General features: G+C 40.5%; 1 protein-coding gene across 1 annotated transcript in view; it reads right to left on the reverse strand.

Moving 5' to 3' along the window:
- Positions 1-24,170, reverse strand: part of LOC116038868 (serine/threonine-protein kinase SIK3 homolog) — a 38,455-nt gene extending 14,285 nt beyond the window's left edge. Inside the window, exons 1-2 of the mRNA XM_036001128.1 lie at positions 23,790-24,170; positions 745-863 (exon numbers count right to left, since the gene is read on the reverse strand). Coding sequence (XP_035857021.1) covers positions 745-863; positions 23,790-24,155 — 485 coding nt within the window. The 5' untranslated portion in view covers positions 24,156-24,170. The remainder of the gene's footprint in view (positions 1-744; positions 864-23,789) is intronic.
- Positions 24,171-25,116: the final 946 nt, after the last annotated feature.

A 25,116-nucleotide genomic window follows, 5' to 3' on the forward strand; every position in this document is an offset into this window, starting at 1 on the left:
TCCACTGAGCTAGCTCTAACAGCTTGAAGTGTATAAAGTAAGATGTAAACAGTAAACAATAAGTAGCTACCCTGCATCATCTCCAGACTCCATCCAGAACTTGTAAACAAAATAAGACAATCAGTTACTAGTGTGATATGGGAGACAAGCACTGCTCTCATATGTGAATGCACCGAGCAGGGGTGTTAAAAGAGCAGCTTCCGTTAGCCTACACAGAGCAGTTGACGAGTTTTTGTGTTAGCTTCACACGCTAACGGCGAAGCTAACAGCTAATAGCGGAGCTAACAGCTAACGGCGGAGCTAAAAGCTAATAGCGGAGCTAACAGCTAACGGCGGAGCTAACAGCGAAGCAAACGGGCCTGGAGGCCATTTGTGGTCGAGGCGAGAAGGGATACAGCTACGTCAGTGTTTGGTTGTATATGGAAGGGACTAGTTTGCTTCATGTGGACTCACTGGACTGACTGACTCGACATGTAGGCGGAGCTCGGGAGCTTCCGAGCTAAGGGCAGGGCTACAGATTAGGTGTCCCTAAAGAACCGCGTGTCTAACAGTAGTTCTGCATTACATTAATTAATTTGCACGCAAGTTTTATTTATTTTTATAACGTGTATTCTCCGTGTAAATTCATGGACCGAACCGAGACGCCCGTACCGTTTCGGTTCAATACGAATACATGTACCGTTCCACCCCTAGTAAGATGTGAGCAAGGTGTGTTATCGGCTCTGTAGGTGAGTGTCAATGTGTACCTGGTAGAGGCGGATTATGTGGGGGTGCTTCAGCAACTTCATGATTTGCACCTCTCTGAAGATCTTTTTCAGGTTTTCATCGTCCAGCTGGGTTTTATCCACTATTTTTATAGCCACCTGAAGACAGAGAAAAGAAAGGGATGGAGGAAGAGTTAAGGATGAATGAGGAGAGGGACAGAGGGTGAAGTGGTGATGAGGGCGAGATTACGAAGGAAACGGTGAGGAAGGAAGAAATATGGAAGACAGAAAGAGACAGAAACAGAGAGGAGAGTGAAAGAGAGTGAGGAAACAAAACAAGAAATAATTTATGTTAAACCATGTACTTTGTTTAGCAGCTCTTGAGTGTTCAAAGCACAGACAATACCTTCACATTTATGGTATTAAATTGACACTTAAATTACAGGCTACAATTCCAGGGTATGGTCCCAGGGCCCTTGCAATACTGCAATGATAACACAATAATCACTGAAGAGCAAAGTGCCAAGAATATAACCAGCAAAAGAGCTAAGGGGTTGGCGTGAGTCAGACGGACTCAATTTAACATGACTTGGCACTGCTTATCCATTAACAAATATAGGATTGGGTACCAAAACCCGGTGCTGCCTTAACAACCGGTATCTACCAGACCGAATAGTAACGCGGATTTCGGTGCCTCATTTCGGTGCTACTGAAATGCCAGCGATGCCCTCTGATGCTCCGAAACCGACGTTAGAGGCAACAGAAGCATCACTGCATGTGACGCTAGTTAACATTACACTTGGCAGCAGGTAACGTTAGCCTACCGCTAGCTAGCAGTTGGATTAAACACGGTTAAAATGCAGACAGCTAACGTTAAATGGTGTGACTGTATATCACTGTAGAGGATTCCAACACCGAGACGTAACAGTCCGCAGCTGCCGTTCTCGAAAAAACAACACAGACAGTTCATTTGAAACTCGCCTCACCAGCCTCGTGGTGCATTCAAAGTTATTGTAAAATACCCTTTTTCCACCTAGTGGCTGTTTTTGTCATTTACCAGCAATTTACTGGTGAAATAAGTTAATGTTATAAGTTATTGTTATTACATTTTTAAATAATCACTTTGACCATATGGCCTTAGCAATAAACAAGCCGTTCTTAAATGTCGCCGACTGTCGTTTTGTGCTCCTTTTTTCTTTTTTAAATATATTAGGGCTGTCAATCGATTAAAAAAATGAATCTAATTCATTACAGACTGATTAATTAATCGAAATTAATCGCATACATAATTAACGGTGCCTGAACCGATACTTTTTAAGAAAGTAAAAAAAAGAAAAGAAAACAAAGGGTACTAAACAACAGTCGGTGACATTAAAGAACGGCTTGTTTATTGCTAAGGCCATATGGTCAAAATTAAATGATTTAATAATAATGTATAACAATAACTTATTTCACTAGTAAATTGCTGTTGAACGACAAAAACAACCACCAAGGACATTTACAATAACTTGAAATGCACCACGAAGCTGTAGTTTACCAGTTTCATTGAACGCACCGTCTGTGTTGTTTTTCCGACGGCAGCTCGGCAGCTGCAGATTGTTGAGTCACAGTCCTCTACAGTAAAATACAGTCAAACTTTACACCGTTCAGCGTTAGCTGTCAGCATTGTAACCGTGTTTAATCCAGCTACTAGCTAGCGGTAGGCTAACGTTAGCTGCTGTCGAGTATAGTGTTAACTAGCTAGCGGTAGGCTAACGTTAGCTGCTGTCGAGTATAGTGTTAACTAGCGTCACATGCAGCGGTGTTTGTGTTACCTGTATCGTCTTCAGAGCATCAGAGAGAAGAGCAGACATATCAGTGGCACCAGATTTCGGTAGCCAGGGTTGGCAGGAAGAAGATTTTTACAAGTAAATGTTCCAGTTAATGATCGAGGCAGCACATTCTCGTCTCCCTCCATTTTACAGTCCAATGGTGGCTAGAACGGCTCCGGGTCAAACGTCAATATGGAATGGATTAATCTGCGTTAATGTGCGTTATTTTTTCTCAAATTAATTAATCGAAATTAACGCGTTATTTTGACAGCCCTAAAATATATACATATTTTTTTTAAATATTTTTAAAAGTATCGGTTCAGGCACTGGCACCATTTTAAAAGTATTGTTTTAGCACCGATATCGGAAAAAACCCAACTGATACCCAACCCTAAACAAACATGCAAAGACAAGTAATAAACACAAATAATTATCTGCCACCAACTGATTTAAAAAAAACAACAACATACTACGATGAGGTACTGGCATTTCTTAAGATGATGAATGGCGAACTGAGCGTTGTCAAATATACAGTGCTTTGTCTAGATTACAGCTTGTTTGGGTAACCTGACATGAGCCATGACCTTCGACTGCGAGCGCTCTTGCATAACAGGCTGAGCCCTCTACAATGGCTCCGGCAGTGTGGACGGTGATGGTGTGTGACAGGAGCTTTGCTCTGCCACTTAGGAATGGGTAAACGCCTTTAATGACTATCAAGCAAAGCTAATGGAGCTACTCCAAAACACATCTTCATCCAAAAATAGATGAGCGAGTACAGTACAGTAAGTATGTATGTATGTATGGAAAAAATGAAAAGCATGTGTCCAGCATTAACACACACACACACACACACACAAACAGCGCCTCATCTGTTAAATTCTGTTGAGTGCCATCCTGAGCTCTCCCTTTCCTGATAACAGACACGAAGAAGGCCATCTGAAGCCCGACATGGGTAACTTCCTGTTGCAGACAGGAAAAGGGAGTGAGGGAGAGCGAAGAGGGGGCTCCTGGGAGAGCACAGAACCACATCTAACAGTGGCAATAATCCAGATCAGTGTGTGTCTTTGTGTAGCTTGCCTTTAAGGGCATTGTACAATTGCGGAAAACGTGTATCTGTAGTCTTCCCTACATGTACTAATTTACAAAGACTGTGTTTACTAGAGGTGCAACGATGAATCGATTAATCGATTAGTTGTCAACTATTAAATTAATCGCCAACTATTTTGATAATCGATTAATCGTTTGAGTCTTTTTTTTTTATAAAAAAAAAAAAAAAAGATTTCTCTGATTCCAGCTTGTTAAATGTGAATATGTTCTAGTTTCTTCTCTCCTTTGTGACAGTAAACTGAATATCTTTGAGTTTTGGACAAAACAAGACATTTGAGGACGTCCTCTTAGGCTTTGGGAAACACTGATCCACATTTTTCACCATGTTTTGACATTTTTATAGATCAAACAACTAATCGATTAATCGAGAAAATAATCAACAGATTAATCGACTATGAAAATAATCGTCAGTTGTAGCCCTAGTGTTTACCAAAGATAATTTGATTATTCAATTATGCAATTTTCGTGGATGAGCTCTTAATTTATAAATATAGCGATGCATCCTGAAGGTTTCTTTATTATTAAAATAGTGGAATGGCACCCAGCCTTAAGAAGCTTTTAGCCCACCTAATACAATTACCCTTGTATTTTTTGTATCGGCGTAGCGCTGCTGAAATCATAAAAAATTAATAAATAAAAAAAAAAAAAAAAATCAGATATTAAGACACTGAACATTATTAGCAAAAACAGAGATAAACTAGAAGGGCACTCAGAGAGCGCAGACCTCCGCCAAGGCTTGCCCTTGCTCATAATGTTAATGCAATGTGAATTTCCCCAAGTCTGGAACAGATTTTTTCTATTAATCCAACATCACATAAAAGCAGCACAAACGCCCCGCAACGTTAACAAAAGTAAAAAAAACAAAAAAGTGATTCGGGTCCGCTCCAGATTGCAATGGGTTCTTCCTTGGCCCATACTAATCGAGCCAGTAGTTTTTCCGTAATCCTGCTGACAGACAAATAACCTACAAACAGACAAACCGGACCGAAAACTTGGCGGAGGTAATTAAGTAATATTTAAACAATTCTTGCCATGTATGTGCATATATATGAGTCTGTTTGGAATGTGTAACTATATGGTTTTTCAAGCTCTAGGAATCTATTCTTGGCATTGGCAGTCATCCAGTTTTGTTGACGTAATCGCTCCGCTCTGCATCTTTTGAAGGGTAACAGGACATCTGGATCACACACACTTCCACACTTAAACAATGCCGACATCTACAGTACACGTACATGTTTCACCGAGTGCGGCTGAAATACAGGGGCACACGGACCATGGTGCATAGGAGAGACAGGTGAAGTGAAGATAACATTGTCAGTACCGGTTAACAGGCTGGGCAGTGAACAACACATGCGGATGGATTTTGTGTTTGAAATGAGTTAGGGCTGCACAATTAATCGAATTTTAATCATGATCACGATTTTGGCTTCCCACGATCAAATTCACGTGATCGAGCGATATTTAAAATGCTTCATTCCGTTCATAGAACGCTCTGTCTCAAAGTTTTTTTTTCTCCAAAGCTCCGTAAACCACTCTGATCACGTGCCTCCATGAGCCAATCAGAGTTGTTCCCTGCACCGCGCAGCTTAGTTTAGATGCAGACAGTCACAGAGGACAGAGTAACGGGAGGACAATTCCACAAAGTCGTCACAAGGTTTACCAGTTTACCAGTAAACGCAACATTTTGTCCCGTCTGTGTTGTTTTTCAGACAACAGCAGTGACCAGTGCTAGTTTGAGTCTTTAAGCTCATAGCTTTAGCGGCAGACTGTTGTACATCCCGCTGTTGGAATCCTCTACAGTGAAATACAGTCACACTACACCGTTTAGCTGTCAGCATTTTAGCCGTGTTTAATCCAATTACTACTGTAGCTAATGGTAGGCTAACGTTACCTGCTGTGTAACGTGTTATTAGTGTTTACTAGCGTGACATGCAGTGATGTTTCTGTTGCCTGTAACGTCTGTTTTGGAGCATCAGAGCGCAACGCAGACATTTAAGTGGGACCGTAATCCGCGTTGCTATTTCGTCCGGTAGATACCGGGCACCGGTGCCCTATTGGCACCGGATTTTAACACGCGCCGTTAACGTGAACAGAAAATTGCGTCGCCTGTATCTTTTCACGGCAAACGTGCATGTTTGGAAAGCGGTCGCACAACAGCTGAAATGGCATACTCCTTCATAGTATCCTTCAACAAAGGAGGAATGTAGTACAATATGGATGTATTGGCAGGAATGTAGCACAATATGGATGTGAAAGCAGTTATAATTAGTCTATTTGACAATAAAATTTGTTTTGGTTAAAATCAACAAATAATCATGATAATTAATCGTGATCAATATATTGATCAAAATAATCGTGATTATCATTTTGGCCATAATTGTGCAGCCCTAAAATGAGTGCCGTGGATCTAATTTTTGCCAATGCGAAGAGTAGTTCACGTGAATTTCGGAATACATAGCTCTAAATGGCACAATTACATTTTTCATTGGATGGATTATTACACAGTGTATCACAACGTTCCAGGTGAGTGCCAGCTTTAACGCAAGTGTACAAGAACAATGCACCTACCATATAGCCTAGAGGCTAGTAAGACTGAGATTACTGAGAGCTTATTAGGAGCTTATAATCAAACTTATGTCACAGTAACACTTAGAGGGGGCAAATGTCATTCTTCCTTCTTTTTTTTTAACCAACCAGAAGGTTGGAAGCACCTTCACATGCACACACGCAGCCCTACGATGAAAAAAACAACTTGTAAAATGCAACAAGTGCAAGCTTTGATGCTAACAGTACTACCATGTGAAAGAGAGAGAGAGAGAGAGAGAGAGTAAATGAGCTCAGAGCAGACAGGTGTTGTCGATTGGAGAAAAGGAGAAATGAACAGTAAAGTTGTGGTAGTAAATGTAAAGTAGAGGTTTCCGTTTGTCTACAAATAGCTGCAGGTCCTCAAGACCCAAGTAAAGTTCCTGTGTCTTGCTTGAAATACTATTCAACAGTAACACATACAATAGCCTCAGAAATAACTGTTAAAATAAAAATAACCACTAAAAATAAATAGAATCAAATGTCTCAAAATCAGTTTTAATAAAAACATAATACAAACCTTCAAGGTAGGATTTATTGCAGGGAGGTTGTGGTGGAATGTAACTACGTATATTTACCCAAGTACTGTACAAATTTGAGGTACTTGTACTTTACCTGAGTCGTTTCTTTTCATGCCAATTTGTACTTCTACTCCACTGCATTTCAGAGAGAAATGTACTTTCTACTCCACTACATTCATCTGAAAGCTCCAGTTACTAGTTACTTTACAAATAGGGTTGGGCGATGTCCCCTAACTTGGCAGTTGACGATGTTTACAGTAAATCATCGCGATGGTTGTTGATATCTTCACATTAATATTTTTTTCTACTTAAAAACTAAAAAAAAACTACAGCACCTACAGAAAATACTGAGCATCCACGTGTGCCAGACTGCCATTTGGCTACATTCATTTAAAATTAAACTTTGCAGTTGGTGCTAAGTGGAGCGTGTGAGCGCTGATCGCGGTTACATGTCAGTTAAACTTCTCATCTCCAATCCTATCTGTATTTGTGAGAAGTTGAAAGATAGCCAACTTTACGGCTTTATTATCGAGTTAATAGGCGTATGTGTTGTTGTGTGGGCCGCTTCCCATTTCATAAGGTTCTGAAATGCAAACATTTTTTGACTAATTTTTTTTTTAAAGGGCGTGTGCCTGCGAGCACCCACGGAGGAAAACATAAATCGGCGTCTATGACAGAAGAAGACTGACAGCTCTAATATACATATTATAATTTATTTACAAGACTGTCAAAGGGAGACGGGTATCTCTCTGCCCTGTCAGACACTGCTCTCACTCTCCTCTGCCTGCTCCGTGGACCGTGTGTGTGAGTGATAGCCCGGTCAGCGAGCTTGTTACGTTACGCCCCGCAATCACTTGTGGAGCATTATAACTTCGAAAAACCACAGGTTCCAGTTAATCTTATAATGGATGTGTGTGTTGTGTTATTTAAACAAAAGATCGGGGAACTAAACGCCTCTTGTCGGCGAGTCTCCTGATAGAGCTCCATCCAGCTCACAGCGGGTCTGTGAAGGTGGACAGCCCGACCGGCAAGCCACCGACCCCGGCAGGCACCGGCTGGCTGTCACGTCAGACTCTGGAGCTCGTGAAATCCGACACAGTCGGACCAAATTTGCAATTAGCCATTCATTTTCGTAAAACGGCCCATATTTGAGCTCTACATAGTTGATTTCTCTTATTAAAAAAGTCTCAGAAGTGAATTTAGTGATAAAATAACAGACGAACAATGTATTTAGGTGAAGAGACTAGGATCAGTGTGTGTCTGACAGGGTGGGGGGTGTGGCATCACAATGGCTCTCCATCGTGATGTCGGTCAGCCAATCACGATGGACGATATTGTCCATCGGCACAACCCTATTTACAAATTAAGATTTTTGCACACAAAACACATGTAGTTTATAAAATACGATGTTTTAATATAAATCAAACTACCCAACAATATATAGGCATACAATACAAATGATAAAAATAAATGATTAGACGATTAAACACAGAACTGTTTTGATCATTTCCAGTTTCTAAAATGTGAGCATTTTTATGCATTGAGTACTTTTACTTTTAATGCTTTAATTACAATTTACTGATAATACTAACATACTTTTGCTTAAGTAACATTTTTTACTGCAAGACTTTTTTTCTTTCTTTTTTTTTTTTTTTTACACAGTGTGGTATTAGTACTTTTACTTAAAGCCCATGTTGCAGGTTAACCACCACTGTTGATTAATGGGTACATAAAGCACTCAACATATGTATATCATTGTTAAAAATGTCACCAAATAGTGTTAAAGGCCAGTTTTTACCGTTTTAGTCACCGTCACGTTGGGGAGACGTGCCTCAGCCTAGTACTAGAACTATGGTGACTGACTGGGATGAGGAAGAGGTGGAAGAGGTGTTTTTACTGTCAGTGAATAGCACCGAGTGAAAGTCAATGTTTTCTTTATATCTAGTGACAGTGATCATGTCGTTAGTTCAGATAAGTACTGGTAATCTAGCTAGATCTAGAAATAGAAGACATCATGCTAGCTATGGGCTAACTTGCCAGTCAGTCCTACCTGTGAAATCCCCCGACGTTGTAAACACTTTTTCGATTAGATATCTCACGTTTTGATGGACCCTACTAGCTCCAGTAACAACATATTTGCCTAGTGTTTATTTATTACTTGGATGGGGATGCTGTTCGGCTTTTCACAAGTTTAGACAGCTAGCTAAAGCTACGCCGACGTTTTGCTAATGTTAGCGCAACAGCGTTAGCCTAAACGGCTAGGTAAATATTACGACTGCCTTCGTTGTTTCCTATATCTGCGTCCACGTTGTCAGCATAAGACATGTGGCGTTAGTGCTCCTTTTGTACCATAATTGTATTGAATGAAATGTTAAGCTTCGCTCCTACGAGATGGGTGGGTTTTTGTTAGCTACGTTACACACAAAGTTAACTGGCTATAGTTAGCCTGTGCTAGCGGAATTAGCTAACGTTGCGTAGCCAGCCAGCAGCTTTGGCAGTAGTTCCGGCGAGCTAACCACGACAGCTAACACATCCACAAGCGTCTCTATTTCAAACATCACTGCAGATTGACTGCTTTTAGCAGGAGAGGTTGATTGTGGGCGACAATACTGTCGTGGTTAGCTTACCGAAATTACTGCCGATTGCCGAAGTTGCTGGCTGGTTACGTAACGTTAGCTAATTCCGCTAGCATACAGGCTAACTATAGCCAGTTAGCTTTGTATGTAGCTAACAAAAACCCACCCATCTCGTAGGAGCGAAGCTTAACATTTCATTCAATAAAATGATGGTACAAAAGGAGCACTAACGCAACATGTCTTATGTTGACAACGTGGACGCAGATATAGGAAACTCCGAAGGCAGTCGTAATATTTACCTAGCTAGCAGTCTAGGCTAACGCTGTTGCGCTAACGTTAGCAAACGTCAGCGTAGCTAGCTGTCTAAACTTGTGAAAAGCCGAACAGCATCCCCGTTAGGGTGCATCAAATTTGAATGGGAAATTTTAATTTCAAAATATCAATTTGGCTGGCATTGCATTTTGTTCCAATTAACATAAAAATGACTTTTGCAAAGTTTTGAGGAATTCCATTGAGATTTAGGGGTGCCACCTAACACATGAACTTTGGCGAAATTTCGAAAGATTTTTAGTCTAATTGCCAAAAGGTTGACCTGGAAACGTTGAGTACAGTGAACGTTTATATAGTAACATGTTCTATAGGGTTATCAAAGTAAAAGTTGTTTGTTTGCCCTTTGGGCAACTTGGACGTTTCTCAGAATTCAACTTTCAAGATTCTCCATTCATTTGTCCTATAGACAAAATGAATGGAGGTCAATGGGACATGTTCACGTGGCCTTACCCTGAATTTTGTGCAGCAGTGATGGATGTCGGACACATAAAGTTTAAATGACTTTATTGTTAAACACAAGGGGCGATACTGACACACTTAAAAGAACAAACCCTCTCTAGTGGCTAACTCACTGGCAACTAACAGGGCCTAGTGGTAAGAGCTGACACTAACTAAACTTGGTTGGCTAAGGATGTCATGTGGAATGAAGACGTTTGTTCCAGTCTTCTTATGCTTGTGGGATGGTTCGCCCTCAGATGGTGGATAGACTGTGTTAGTATCCTCCTCTGACTCCTCATCACTCTCCGACTCCAAGCTGGACATTGCCGTCATCTCCTCCAGCTCCTTTTCACAGTGGGACAGCCTGGATGCTGCGGCAGCTTGACGCTCCTCTCGCCGCCTCACCTTGAGCTGCAGCTTTTTGTCCAATACACCAAATGTGGCCACTCTCTCAGTCTTCATGCTGGCCAAGAAAGCTAGGTCTTCTGGGTTATCAATCAGCTTTTCAACATTTGGAGGCCACAGCGGAAATGTGGCATCAAGTCTGCACTCCATTTTCTCCAATTGTTTCGCTGTAGTCTCACTGGAGCGCTTGGCCTAGGAGATAAACCGCAGCTTGTTGTTAGCATTGACTAAGTCTACCATCTTGTGGCACGCACGCTTGTCGCTCACCATTGGGATGTTGGCTTTCTTGTAAAATGGCGTCACCTGTTCCAGGACAACCTTGGCTGCCTCGAACTGCGACAATGCTCCATTTGCACCAGGTTTCTTGGCAAGCATGCAGCGTATTATTACTCTCTAATCTGACGACCAGTTGGCAGTTTGGTGCCATGATGATGATGATGCCATCCTCACTGGTGATGCTGGGGCCCAGACCAAAGACCAGGCTGCGACTACTAGTCTGGCAGGGACCAGTTGGTGAGGGCAGCATCTTAGGAGAGCTGGATCCTGGGGTGGGTTGTGTTGTGCAGTGCCTGAGAATGAAAAGGATACAAACTCAAGGATAGTGTTTAAAATCATATTTTACCATACTTAATATCACTCAATTATGATAAACCATTCTTGCATAAGCCTCAAATTTTAGCTGTACATAGTCTAACTTCATCATAACTGTACATAGTCTAAGTTACATCACTACCAGAGTAGCTAGCTGTGCCTGCAAATATACTTGTATTTAAAATGTTAATTTACTGTAACAACTGCAATGCTACTCTCAATAAACATGAGACATCTATACTCTGAATGACATTGTCCACTCTAGAATACTGTTGATGTTAAGCTTAATAGCTTAGCTAACATAGATAGCTAACTGTGGTTAGCAAACTGTTGCTAGCTAACGTTAGCTAGATGTAATGAGCACCAAATACCTATAAATATGACTTACATGACTTATGATAAATAAGTATACAAAGACACAACTACAGATATGATAGTAATATGTAATAATACATACCCAACACAGAAAGATCACCTCAAACAGAAAGATCACCTCAGTTTTCTTGAGCTGTAGTATTGTTTACCTCAGATCTCCATGGCGACCATTGAGCACTGTTAACCACTTTATCCAACAAAAACAGATGTGCGGTGGCACCCCTAAATCATCATGTACTGGAAAAATATTTTGCATGTGTTGTTTTTACATATATTGAAACACTTTTAGCACCCAGCCATATCAAAATTCAAGAATTGTGTTTTTTGATGCACCCTAATCCCCGTCCAAGCTGTGTTTCACTTTCCCTCCAATATTATTATACACATAATAAAGACACATGGACTCGGTCGAGACCAAAAGTCATATTTTGCAACACTAGCGGCATAGACCGAGCCCATAAACAGTGAACACAGATGGGGCTTTCGCATAGACTGTATATAAATACTGTAGGCTATATATAAGCTTTCGTCTGTCGTCTCCCCAACGTGACGTAATGCAATGTATTGTGGGGGAAAAGAGAATCATTGCAAACTGCTGTAAAATAGTACTACTTTTTCGTATTTTATTCCGTTTTGTGATATCCATTGTATTTGATGTTGTTGGGTAACAGTTTAAATGTTTATTACCAACAAGCAAATTGCACAAATTCATTAGAAAATAAACCCTGCAACATGGGCTTTTAAGTGCTCATATTATGCTTTTTGGCTTTTTCCCTTTCCTTTATTGTGTGTTGTGTTTATCTTTTTGTGCATGTTATAGGTTTACAAAGTGAAAAAGCCCAAAGTCCACCCCAAAGGGACTTACTATTTTCCAGAAAAAACACTGTTCACAAACTGCTCCAAACAGCTCTATTGTAGTCCAGCCTTTACTTCCGTGACGAACGCTCATCACTTTTTAACACACGTTATAATGCTCGCCTAGCTGCTAGCGTGGCACGCCCTCATCCTCTGCAACTGACTAGCTAGCAGTGCTTACCTAGGTACTGCGCATGTGCGATTCCCAACAAAGATGGAACAGAAGTGAGATGTCTCACTCTGTAGCTAAAACAGAGAGCTCAACACACAGGGTGAAAAGAGGAGCTGCAGCAATGTGCAGTACAACAAAAATATGGTGTTTTTTTTTTTTTAAATAAAACCACATAACCCTATTCCGGTACAACCTCTAAATACAATTATGAACCTGAAATGAGCATAATATGAGCACTTTACGTAAAAGATCTGAATACTTTTTCCACCACTGGCTGTTGTATTAGACTTCACTAGTTTTACCTACGTGTACCTAATAAACCGACAACTTGATGTAGACTAAACAATCAAAATATCAGAAATTGACAGATTATTACTACGATGAAAAAATGTATCACAGAGTTGCATGCATTGTCATTTCTTCATTATACAGGACTAAATTGTTAACACAAATGCTGTAAGGTGTAATATTATACAGTATTAAAAGATTGTATATATGATGTTCACTAGCCTTCACAGCATTCTTTAGGTTTCTCTGATATTAACTTTGAAAACATCCCTCCATGACTCACCTAATGAGGCTAATCCTAAACAGAGAATTAGGTCTATGGTGTAACGTCTACAGAGGGAAGCTGAGGCAAGTGCATCTTGCATGCTCATCTGTCTCTCACACAGCCACGTGGTGATACTATGCATGAGGTCAACCTTCAACAGGTGACACAGATTACAACACCCACAGAAGGTGTAATGCTCAGGCTTAACCTACTCAGCATGGAGTTGGGTTCAAAGCACACAAAGCACACAATGCACGCACGCCATCGACAATCTCCTGTCGTGTACTACATGTGTGAGAAGTAAACTCCAGATTATGTCAGGACCTGATTCCTCAGACATTATCCGGAGTTCATATGTAAAAACAGCTATGGCATAATGGCTATCTGTAAAACTAGTCTTTAAAATAGATAACTAGAAGCTGCTTGATATGAAGCTTAAACTGTGGCATGTGCCACACACACACACACTTTCAGAGATGTTGTGTGTTATGCACTTGTGTGAGAGTTTGTGTGTCAGGCTGAAAGCACAAGATTGGGTATACCCTACAGTGCGGAAAAACTGGACATCACACATTACTCTGCCCTTTGCATAGGGTTGGGTACCGAAACCCGGTTCCACTATGAATCCGGTTCCTACGCAAATGATAGTATTCAGACCGGATTAGAACGCAAATTTCTGTTCCAACTGAAATATTTTCCCTCTGTCGCTCCGACTCTTTTTTCTTTCTCCCCTTTCTGCCGAGTGGCGCACGTGCCTGCTCGCAGTGTGAAGCGCGTGTCCGCGCTATTCTCGGACATGCACTCACAGTGGGACAGCCTCCCCAAATTGTCTGCCCTTTCAAACTCATACCTGTGTGTACAGGCCTCTTGGACATCACCTGAGAGAGTTTTCTCCTGTGCAGGACATGCCATAAGTCAGGAGAGGTGTGCTTATTGCCAGAGAAGGCAAATATGGTAATTTTTCCGCAAAAGAACTGCTAAAGTTTGAAGCTGGTTTGCATACCAACTCAACATTTATTTTGTTGTTACTTGTTAATAGTGTAACTGTTATTTGTTAAATTATTGTAGTTATGCGTTAGGTGACTTGCTTATTATATATTTAAGTACTTTAAAACGTTAATATATTGTTAAATTTAAATAATTTTAAATAATTAAAAAAACTCCATAAAAGAGCTTTTCTTTGATGTCATTTTTCAGTTTTTCAAGAATCGGTTTAGGAATCGGAATCGTTTTGAAATTACCGGTTCGGCATCGGAATCGTAAAAATTCAAACGGTACCCAACCCTGCCTTTGCAGGGTTTTTTTCTACTTGCAAAGCCCACACTTTATGGCGAGTACATTCGGAGGGATATAAAGACCTGAACATAACCTGTATTTGGCAACTACTTGTATTAGTGCCATCACCACAACCAGAACTCGATTACAATTTATTATCAAAGCAAACTAACACACTCAATATGGTACTGTAGAGCTATAGCAAGAACAATATTTAAGAAAAAAACTATATTTCTCGATGTCAATTAGGGGGTAGAAGCAGGAATTGGAATTATAAAAAACCCAAACTGCAGTCACTGCATGACACATGACAGTTGAGCTGCAACGATTAGTTGATTAATTGATTGGTCGGTTAAAAGGATATTAATGGGCAAATATTTTGATAATCAATGGTCATTTTTAATGCAAAAATGCCAAATATTCTTGGTTCTTGCCCACAAATGTGAAGATTTGCTGCTTTTCTTTGTCAGGTATATAGTAAATGAAATATATTTGAGGTTTCGAATTGAAAGTTAAAATCAAGACATATTTGAAGACACCACTTCGGGCTGTAGAAAATTGTAATTTTTTTTCACTACTTTTTAATATGTCATCGACTTATTATTTGACAAAAAGAATTACCTTTAATCAAGCATTAATCAATTAATGAAAATACAAATTTGAATTAGAATTTTCCTCCCTGGTCCACAGTAGGGGTGGGTGATATAACTACGTATATGTAGCATGAGACAATAGACATGTGTCTACTATCAGACATTATGTCATTCCATTCATTAACATTTTAGCTATCCCTCTTAATATCTTTGGAAATTAAGATTTTTGGATTTAAAAGGACTACCTACCTAAACAAGCATGTCGGGTTATTTAATCAATTAACAATTTCAATTGATTTTCCAGAACATGCTATATCACAATACATACAGTGAAGAAAATAAGTATTTGAACACCCTGCTATTTTGCAAGTTCTCCCTCTTAGAAATCATGGAGGGGTCTGAAATTGTCATCGTAGGTGCATGTCCACTGTGAGAGACATAATCTAAAAAAAATAAATCCAGAAATCACAATATATGATTTTTTAACTATTTATTTGTATGATACAGCTGCTACTTATTTGCAGCTGTATCATACAAATAAATAGTTAAAAAATCATATATTGTGATTTCTGGATTTTTTTTTTTTAGATTATGTCTCTCACAGTGGACATGCACCTACGATGACAATTTCAGACCCCTCCATGATTTCTAAGTGGGAGAAGCATGCATCGAGATCTTAAAAACCACATTCGGAGGTAGTTTGAGCAGCACATGTCCACATTCTAATAGCAGTGAGAATGGGAATGTGTCCTGGGCCACATTAAGGACTGCCTACTCAACTGTGAGTGGAACTACGCAATTGTTTAAAAGTATTTCTCATGTCACAGAAACCACCAAAGATAAACTGAAACACAATTAAAGTGCCCCCGTTATTTTGAAGCGGCAAAATCAGGAAACGTGCAAATCAATACAAACGTACTGAGAGCTGAACTTTCTCTCCTGCAGAGGACCCGCAGCCCGTCATAGACACCCTTGTGGGCACACAGACAGACTGGACAGCGCTTTTTCAAGTCATTGCACGTTTCTAATGTATAATTTATCTGAGAGTAACAACTGACATTTATAAACACGTTCACACACAAACTGCCTACATGCAAACTGAAATGATGTACATGTGCGGGGAAGTGAGATCCGATCATAAGTGGTCACTCAGGACGCATTTGGAGACACATTCTACAGACAGGTGAAAACACATGCACTTAGAGCTGTCCACTTGTGATCTGATTACTCAGGACAGATGTTAAAACCAGGTCAGAACAGCCTCTAAGAATGCAGCAGAATGATTAAAGGGCAGAAAGATAAGTCAAGCAGAAACACAGCATTTGTCATATTATTCACCCAAATCAAATCACATTTGAGTGTGCATGTGTCTGAAACAGAGAGGGGATGATGTATGTTAGAGAGCTTTGAGTGTGTGTGTGTGTGTGTGTGTTTGTGTCTGTGTCTGAGGGAGTGAGTGAAATTGTTACACAGTACATTAGGCCTGTTACCCAACGCTTACTTCCTGCCTTCCCCCTTCCTCCTGCTCATCCTCTTGCCTAAAAAACACTCAAGAGGAAAGGGGAGAAGACAGCAAAAGGAGGAAAGAAGATGCCTGCTTCCCCACAGACAGACAAGTCAGGACATGCTGCACATTGCCATCTCCTACCAATCTCACACATCTTGCTGTGGGCACAACAAGACAGAGGGCTTTTCAAAGTGTTTCTTTACTTGATCCTTAGACGGGTCATACAAGAGCACTGACTATACCTCCTTAGTAAAGCTATTACACACAAGTATGCACATATTAGAAACAGACATTGGCAGTTGTGCACTATCAGTGGCTTATCAAACATGCCAAACACTCAAAGGTTGTGTTAAAATATCCACTCAAATATGATACATTGCTAGAATACAGGTAGGGCTGCACGATATGACCTGAAATACGATTACATGATTAATTGCACATTTTACCTCGATAACGATAAATGAACGATAATTTCATTTTTTTGTGATTCGACGACAGACACTGCGTTTAATGTTTTTTGTATAAAGTAAAAAAAAAAAAAAAAAAAAAAAAAAAAAGTCTTTTGCATGACAAAAAAAATGTAAATACGCTATACAATCTATTTCTTAACTGCTAATTAACTTGTTAGTCCTAACTTTGACCAGCAAGTTGCGTTTTAAGCTCCTCTTTCTTCTGCTTGTGGAGAGCTACGTGACACATGAAACTATATTGATGAGGACCGGCGAGTTAAATCGGCCGTCCGAGAGTATAGCAGGCAGACACACAGCTGATAACATGCAGGTGGAGGCGCTGGAGACAGGCTTGTGTCAGTCCCGCAACCGGCTTCAGGAAAGTGGCTGCATGTGTCCGACACTGACCAAAACATCAACAGCCTACAGCTGTCCGCGGACACGGAGTGTGGAAAGTGTGTCAGAGCCTCCCAGACGGGTGAACTGAGACTCCGTTTCCTGCTTGTCAGTCAACGGTTAATGATGGGTTAACATTTAATTTCATTGTGCTTTCATTTGGAAGGCTGGCTGCCAAAAAACGGCACTTACTAGCTAATTAATTAGCCTGAGTTAAACGCTAGCTATCAGTAAACAGAAGGTAGTGGCTGGTGGTTGGTGTGCGCGCCAGTGTTTGTCTGTGTGTGTGTTGGCCCGCCTCCGCATTTGGCGACTGGCGAGTGTTAATTTCGGACCCTGCACACGCGGTAGAAGGTTTTTAAGGATATAGTTGGCCTATCAACAGATATTAATTATCAAAATGATCGAACTGAAGACAAAAAGCAGCATATTTTGTGGAGATTACTAAAGCAATTACATGACTGACAGAACATCCTTAAATCCCTTTATTGATGTAGTCTATGACAGACGAATGGAACCACATTTCTGATTACTGCTTAATATAGACCCAGATGAGTGTTTTTGTTGTTTCGTATTATTATGAAATTATACTTTGTATTTTTTTTTTTATTAGCAATTGATCAGATTAAATATGGAATCTTTAGATATAACTTCAGGTTCTTATAATTATTAATCTGTAGTGAAAGAACAGTGTTTTCTGCCATGCAGCTGAGTATTCGCTGCAAAGGGAAATCTGCAACACTCCGAGTGTCATCATCACTGACTATGAGCACTGACCACTTACCTAAAGGCCATCCAAGACCAAATAGGTTATATTATACCTGACTAGTAGCGGCTTCTTAAGTTTATAGAACCAGAATATTGATTAAGCATTTCATTGACTTGATCAATTAATTGTACATAGAAAAAATGTTTACATTCAATGGCTGATAGTGGCCTAGAAAGGATGTGCAAATATGCCATCTGTTATGGAATGTGGCCAAGATGTGAAATAGCATCTCAGTAAAGTGCATTAAAGAACAAGGCCTGATTAATAGCCTTTTAAATTATGGTATGAGGCGATCAGATCCATAACTCTGGTCAACAGGAAAATAGTTATTTCAACAACTTGGAGGCACTGATAACTTAGTCAAACGGTGCTGTCACTACTATCTAAGTGATTTAAAAGCAACCTGTTTTTTTGCAGATTGTCACGTTACTGAGAATACAGCTGTTAGAAGGTAATATATGAAGTAGAAGCTAACTCTGACAGCTGTAGGGCAGCTAACATTAACTTTAGCTTTCTCCATGAAGCTCCCAGCTAAGCTCCTAAACTCTCAACGCAGCTAGGAAACCAGAACGAGGTAACTATTGATAACAAACATTTTGGCTCGGTGGATGTTGATATTAAAGTCATTCCCATCCTTCTTCCGATTTCCAGCCGCAGCCTGTCACTCCCCCCTGTACTAACGTTACTTGGTACGTAGCGTTAGCTCACAATGCCTTGTGTTTCTCACTCCCATAACTTATTGTTCATCAGATGTGACATGAGAAGAGGGAGATTAGCTAACGTTAGCCTTATTCTTATTTATATATATATATATATAAAAATCACATTCAAATAGTAATTTCAGCATTCTAATAGTATTGATTTTTTTACTATTCAAATTATATTTGACTTTCGGAATTCGTTCCAACAGCCCTAGTTTATAGTTCATTTAGTGTAACCCAGAGCTTATAGAGAATGTCTGTCCTTGTTGAAAGGTCATGACCAGCAATAAAGTTCATGGAGAGAGTGCACAATGAAATCAACATGTATCAAGAGAGCAGCAAAGTGTGGCCCAACTGCCTCTAGCATAGCCTTTGTGTGAGTGTATCAAAACTCTTGTTTTGACTTCCACTTCACTAGCTGGCCTTTGTTTAGACAAAATGAACTTTCACTTTTACAACATCCAGGTGCAGCAGACTAGCTATCTGCCATCAAAGGTTTGTGTGTGACTGTCTCTGTGTTAGCAAGCATTATAGACCAACAGCCTCCATTCTACAAAAATTTACAAAATACATGCTAGAAATGACAGTGTGTATCGGGGAAACAAAGTTTAAACAAATTGCCTGTTGAATGTTTTAGGTTTAACAAAACAACAGAGAGCAAATGAGGCATAGAAAGGGACCATCCCTTTCCCTTCTAAGCTACCAAGTATAAATAACCAGGTCTGCTTCTGTGTGACTGCACTGCAGGATATCATCCTCATCATCATGTGATATTCTATGTACTCCTGACAGTAGAATAAGCCATTATAAACCTATATAAAGGCCCATTATTGTTATTTATTTAAATGTATTTTAAGAAGTTTGATTACATTATATTTTCGATTTGAATGCACAATTGTTTTTTAAATAACAAATAAATAAGAATTCAATTACATTACATCTATGTTATTTTGTCTTAGTTAGGAAAGTAATGTTTAGTTAGGAAAGTCTGGTGCCTTTAGTCTCTTTCACATGGTGGAAGGAAGGTTTAAGGTGCAAAAGGTATACAGTTTATTATTTATTCAACAACAGTATCAAATCGGGTATCGACAGATACACAAAGCCCTGGCATCGGTATCGGGACTGAAAAAGTCGGATCGGTGCATGATACCCACAACTAAACAGCTAGTTAGCCAACGTTAGCTTGCTACTTCCACCCACCCAACAGGGCTTCATGCCACACAGAAAATGAGCCTGACACTCTGGCGATAGCAATGTGCTTTCCTACAATGTGACAAGGGGGAGTGAATGAAACATTAAGTTGTTACATTTTACTAATGTAGAGGCCGGTGGTTCGTCTAGCACCAACCACGGTTCAGAGAGAGGTCTAACGTTACGGTCTTTCTATTAAATTTCCTAGCAGAACATTAGTTTATTAACGTTAGTTTATTTTGTAATGTGTCGGTATATGTCGATCTTTTAAAAAGACATGTTTATGTTAAAATAAATACACCTACACAAGTAGTTATGCATCTCGTTGTACGTTTGCCATCTTATGGACATAATGTGCAAAAACAGATATTCCAATCGTTCGAACCCATGTATTTTTTAGAGGGAACATTCAAACGTCATTTTTGGCCAGTTTTGACAGCTCTATGTGTATTGGATTGATCATATGACATGAAAAATGAGAAGAGCCTTCTGTGTGCGCTCTCACAGTTGATTGTTTGCTTTCTTCACGTTTTCAAGCTGTTCAGCTGACGCCGACAAAAAAGGCAGACGAAAGCCGGCGGTCGCTCACCGCCGGCCCAACTTGGACCAACGAGCGACAGTGTCCTTGGTGTGTCAGGGCTCAATCTCTCACTATAATGTTGCTACTGTCTTTGTTTTGCTCTTATAACAGATTGAAGTTGACTCAGTGTTTCCCCTATGTTGATATTACCGCGGCGGCCCGCCACGGTAAAATTTCTGCTGCCACGGTATCAGAAATAGGGCAGACGCACAACAGGGTTTCCGCTATGAACACCGCGCACCGTCGCTCCTTCAGCTGTTTATGAAAAGTCATAAAGTCGTAATCACACGACTCTGCAGAGCTGTGTGCTCTACTGAACTCAAGCAATTGAAGCGAACTGTCATCCGCTCTCTCTCCCCTTAGGGTGAGCAACTGGAACAGTGACAGGATGTCATCACTCGCGAAGTCATGGCAACCAAATAAACAACAGGGCGAGTACTACTTGTCACCAAGGGGGTAAGCTTCGCTTCAGAGCTCGAATCTCCTATGGCGCCATTTTGATGCTACAAAGCGATCACCCCCCGTTAGCATTCCATTGACTGCCATTCATTTTGGCGTCACTTTGACAGCGAATAACTTTACATCTGAAGCGTTTAAAGACTTTATTTGTCCATTGTTTATTTCTAAAGAAACACGACAATGTATAAAAGGCTCCATTACCTTGTACCTCACGTTATGGCTTTGTAGCAGACGTTTTTGTAAAAATAGGCTAACGACTGTGTCATAACCATGCGACTTACTGTCGCATAGAAGAGGAATTACCGTATAGTACAGGAGAAGCGCGCAGGCAGTTTAGACTTACATTAGCTGTTTAAGTTTAATTACTAATGTTAACTATCATTTTAGTGATCAATAATTAGCCTGTGTCCATGTTATCTCCTTACATATACCTACACTCTCCTTCTCTGCAAGATTGGGAATGATTGAGATTTCTCTTGGCACAGCTACCAGAAGACTTACAACTTTCAGACAGGTTGCTCACGTCACATTTACGTCGTCTCTCTCAGTTGGAGGCTGCGCAGTAACGCTCAGCGCTCACCGGAAAAGTGCTTCTAAAGGCCCTCACTGGTCTCTGTCCAGAGAAACGGGATCTGTTGGTCCATTCTTATATACAGTCTATGCTTGTCACTCAATCTTAGGCAAAGTGACAAAGAGTGACATGAAATCCGCACTCACGTGGGTCCCGTGAAATATGACAGCTACAGTTTATTGGAAAATAGCATTGTGGACACTGAATTTGATGAATTTACTCGTTACGCTGTATTCCTCCGACACTGCTGTATTAACGTTACTGTTTTAAAAACGTTTTCCAGGTTAGTGGGGGTGCATACCGCTCAAAACCAACATGACAAAACGTAGCTAGTAATGTTCACTCAGCGTTTTGTTTTGTTATTAAACTATGTGTAAAATGAGTGGTGACGTTAAATCACCCTACGGTACCGTCTATATGCTGGGTGGTTTCAAAGTAACGGTCGGTAGCTAACATTAGCAGATAAGCCCGTACTTTTAAGCGTTCAACACCTGCAGCAACAAAGCAGTCGCTTCATCTCTCGCTTTCTCTTTTTCTGTGAAATACAGCTGCCTTCAGGTACGGTTGGAAATGTTGGTATCCCCGGCCGCCACTGCCGCCAAAGCTTCGAATAGTCGCTGTTGAAAAGCACCGAAGCTCAAAAGATGGTATTCGGTACAGCCCTAATTTCAACAAGGGTATATAGGTAAAACTGCACACTCAGCTGCCTTGACACACATTTTTTGTGCCATTAGACTTAAAGGCTCTTCCTCAGGTAAAAAAAAAATATTTTTATATATATATATATATATATATATATATTGCAGGAGCTGTCTGTAAACGTAGGCCATATTTGTTGTGCGTGCTCTGTGCATCCATCATAAGGGATGTGCACACTCATCTTAATAGTCATATCATCAGGAGGAACGCTTCTCATGTCACCATAAAGCACATAGGGTCCTGATTGAAAGCCAACAGACTGGAAATCAAGTGTCTTTTAGCAGAAGTCTTACTGATGCTGCTGTTGTCAAATGCAACCAGGGCTTTGTGATTTATTTGTTTTGGCCCTTTTTGTTCTTACACTACCATGCAAGCCAAGAAGACATAGCCAGCATACTGTAACTGGAGTGACAACAGATGGCTCACAGGCAAATACAGCCATGAAACATTAAGGCACCTGATCCAATAGGTCAGCAGAAAAGAAAAACCCTACTTGGAATATTCGAGCGAGCCCTTCCACTTGTAATGCCCCAACTTTTTTAATGCCTTTTTTTAAAAGCCTGGGTACAATGTGTCATGATCAGAGTTATAGATTTGAAGGACATGACTCATCAAAAAACAATGTTTTGCATTAATATATTTTGTTAATAATAGTGTCTGCAAGTTAGTGTGTCAATCATCCAGTATACTGCTAACTGGCGCGCACCCTATGCAAAAGCATCTACGTACACTTAGTGTGTGGTGGCAGTTTTTAAACCACTAATTTTGTCATGTCACTGTTTTCTTGTCCGGTATGTTTCATAAAATGTCACCTAGCTATAAAATGTGATATCTAAATACCCAAAACCTGGTGCACAAAGCTGGAATAGAGTTTTTATAAACTGGTATAGTTACACTACGACAAAATTGTTGTATTGTAAATACGTAAGAAACTTTCTAACGCGAAATGATGAAAGCAAAGTTAAATTAAAAAGCTATAGTTGCTCTCTGCATGTGCCAAACAGTTTTGAGTGGTACTTTTACGTTGAATTTCACAAACCGCTATAATACGTTACTTCGACAACCTATCCTTACGCCTAATAACTTTGGAAGTTTGTTGTTAATTTAAAGTTATCCAGCAGGGTGCTGCAAACTTGTTACCTTGTTGTTGGTATGTCTTAAAGATATCTGCATCTAGCCGAACAGCTAATTAGCTAGTAAGCTAACGTTAAGCTATCTTCTAGTTGGAACATTCTGTGTCTCCTCTTTTTCATCTTCGCATATACCCTTCTCTCCGTCCTCTGCGCTTTGTCACACATTAACCTCAGGCCTTTATATCGTTCCTCAAAACAATACTAGCTAATATATGTGAAAACAGATGTATCTTGTATCCAGTAGTTAACGTTAGAGGTGATGCCCCGTCTTGAATGGACCCCCACCAACACCAAGCAGCGGTGTCACCAAAGCGGGCTGGCCGTTGTGCCTTAAGAGCCTGAAGGCCCCAGCGTCATCCCGCCGTACATGGTTGAAAAGGCTTGAAATAAAACAATGACAAGTTGTTATTGTTCACTTCTAACGCTCGGACATCACTCGTCTTACCTTTGCTTTGGTAATGATGTGTGTGGCTAGTTTAACAACCGCGAAATTTCCCTTGCCGATAGTCCGCTCGATTTCGTAGTGGCCCACTCGGGCTGGGGGGGGCCTGGTGACCGAAGTGTGGCCAGGATTGGTGATGCACCCAGCGGCCGTGCTGGTACGACTGGAGTGAGTGATCCCCGAGGATGGCTGGGCTCGGTTCTGGGAGCCCATGCCTGCGTGGGTCGGTCGGGCAGAGTGCGTAATCCCGGCCGCAGCGGACCCAGCAGCACCTCCGCTTGACACGGCCGCCATCTTCTCGCCTCTCTGCGGGAACAACAAGCAGCCTTGCGCAGCGCGCATCACGGGCACGCCCCCGCCCTGCGTCATTTTACGTGGAACGCTCCTCCGCAGCGCCCTCTCTAGGTTGTAACCATGGTAACGATCAGCGTAACAAATGACTTCATCCACAGAAACGTATTTTGGTTGCCTTGGCGACAAAGACGTGCGCATTATCACTCTGGTTCCCATGATTCAGTAATTCTTTGCAAACTGCTGCACTATGTATGATCAGACGCCAAGGAAACTAGAAAGAATATTTCTAGTTTCCTTGACTTGCCCATATAAATTATGGAAAGACAGATAGATAGATAGATAGATAGATAGATAGATAGATAGATAGATAGATTAGAAAATATACTAAATTGGCCTCATGTAGCCCACCTATTTTAATAGCTTACATGTAATTAATTTATTTAAAATAAATATTGTAAAAGAAAATAGTTTTTTTAATAGCTTCCATATATTGTGACCCAGTGACTCCAACTACCAATACCAGAAAGTATTAGCCTACTACACTGGAGAAATAGGACACACCTCTTCTTTTTAAATTTCAGTGCTTTTTCAATTTTAGTATGTGGGGGAAATGCAATTGCTCTCTGTTACTCTATTCTTCTATAGCCCTCACCAGGTTGTAGACAGCACCACTCTATGGTAGAGAGGAGTTCTGTGTCCTAAACTGGATTAGCAGCTGAGCAAAGCAGGCAGCTGCCTCAGTGACCCAAATAGAAGTTCCCCATACAATTTTTTAAAGGTAATTTGATCAACTTACATTTTGTTTTGGTATATGCACTTTTAAATAAGATTAATTATGTCCCTAAAGGCAGGCCCTGCATTCCCTAAACCCAAGGCCCTGGTTTATTTTGAGGAAACATGGTTGATACTCTTAAATAAATTTGTGTTTAAGCAGACCCATTGGCACACAAAACCTGGAGTCAGGAAGTGCTCAAAGTTACAGAACTTACCTAGCATAGGAGTTGGTTTGCCATTTGTAGTCTGCTGTTCTGTACTT

This window comes from Sander lucioperca, chromosome 5, assembly GCF_008315115.2.
Source record: "Sander lucioperca isolate FBNREF2018 chromosome 5, SLUC_FBN_1.2, whole genome shotgun sequence".
Taxonomy (NCBI): domain Eukaryota; kingdom Metazoa; phylum Chordata; class Actinopteri; order Perciformes; family Percidae; genus Sander; species Sander lucioperca.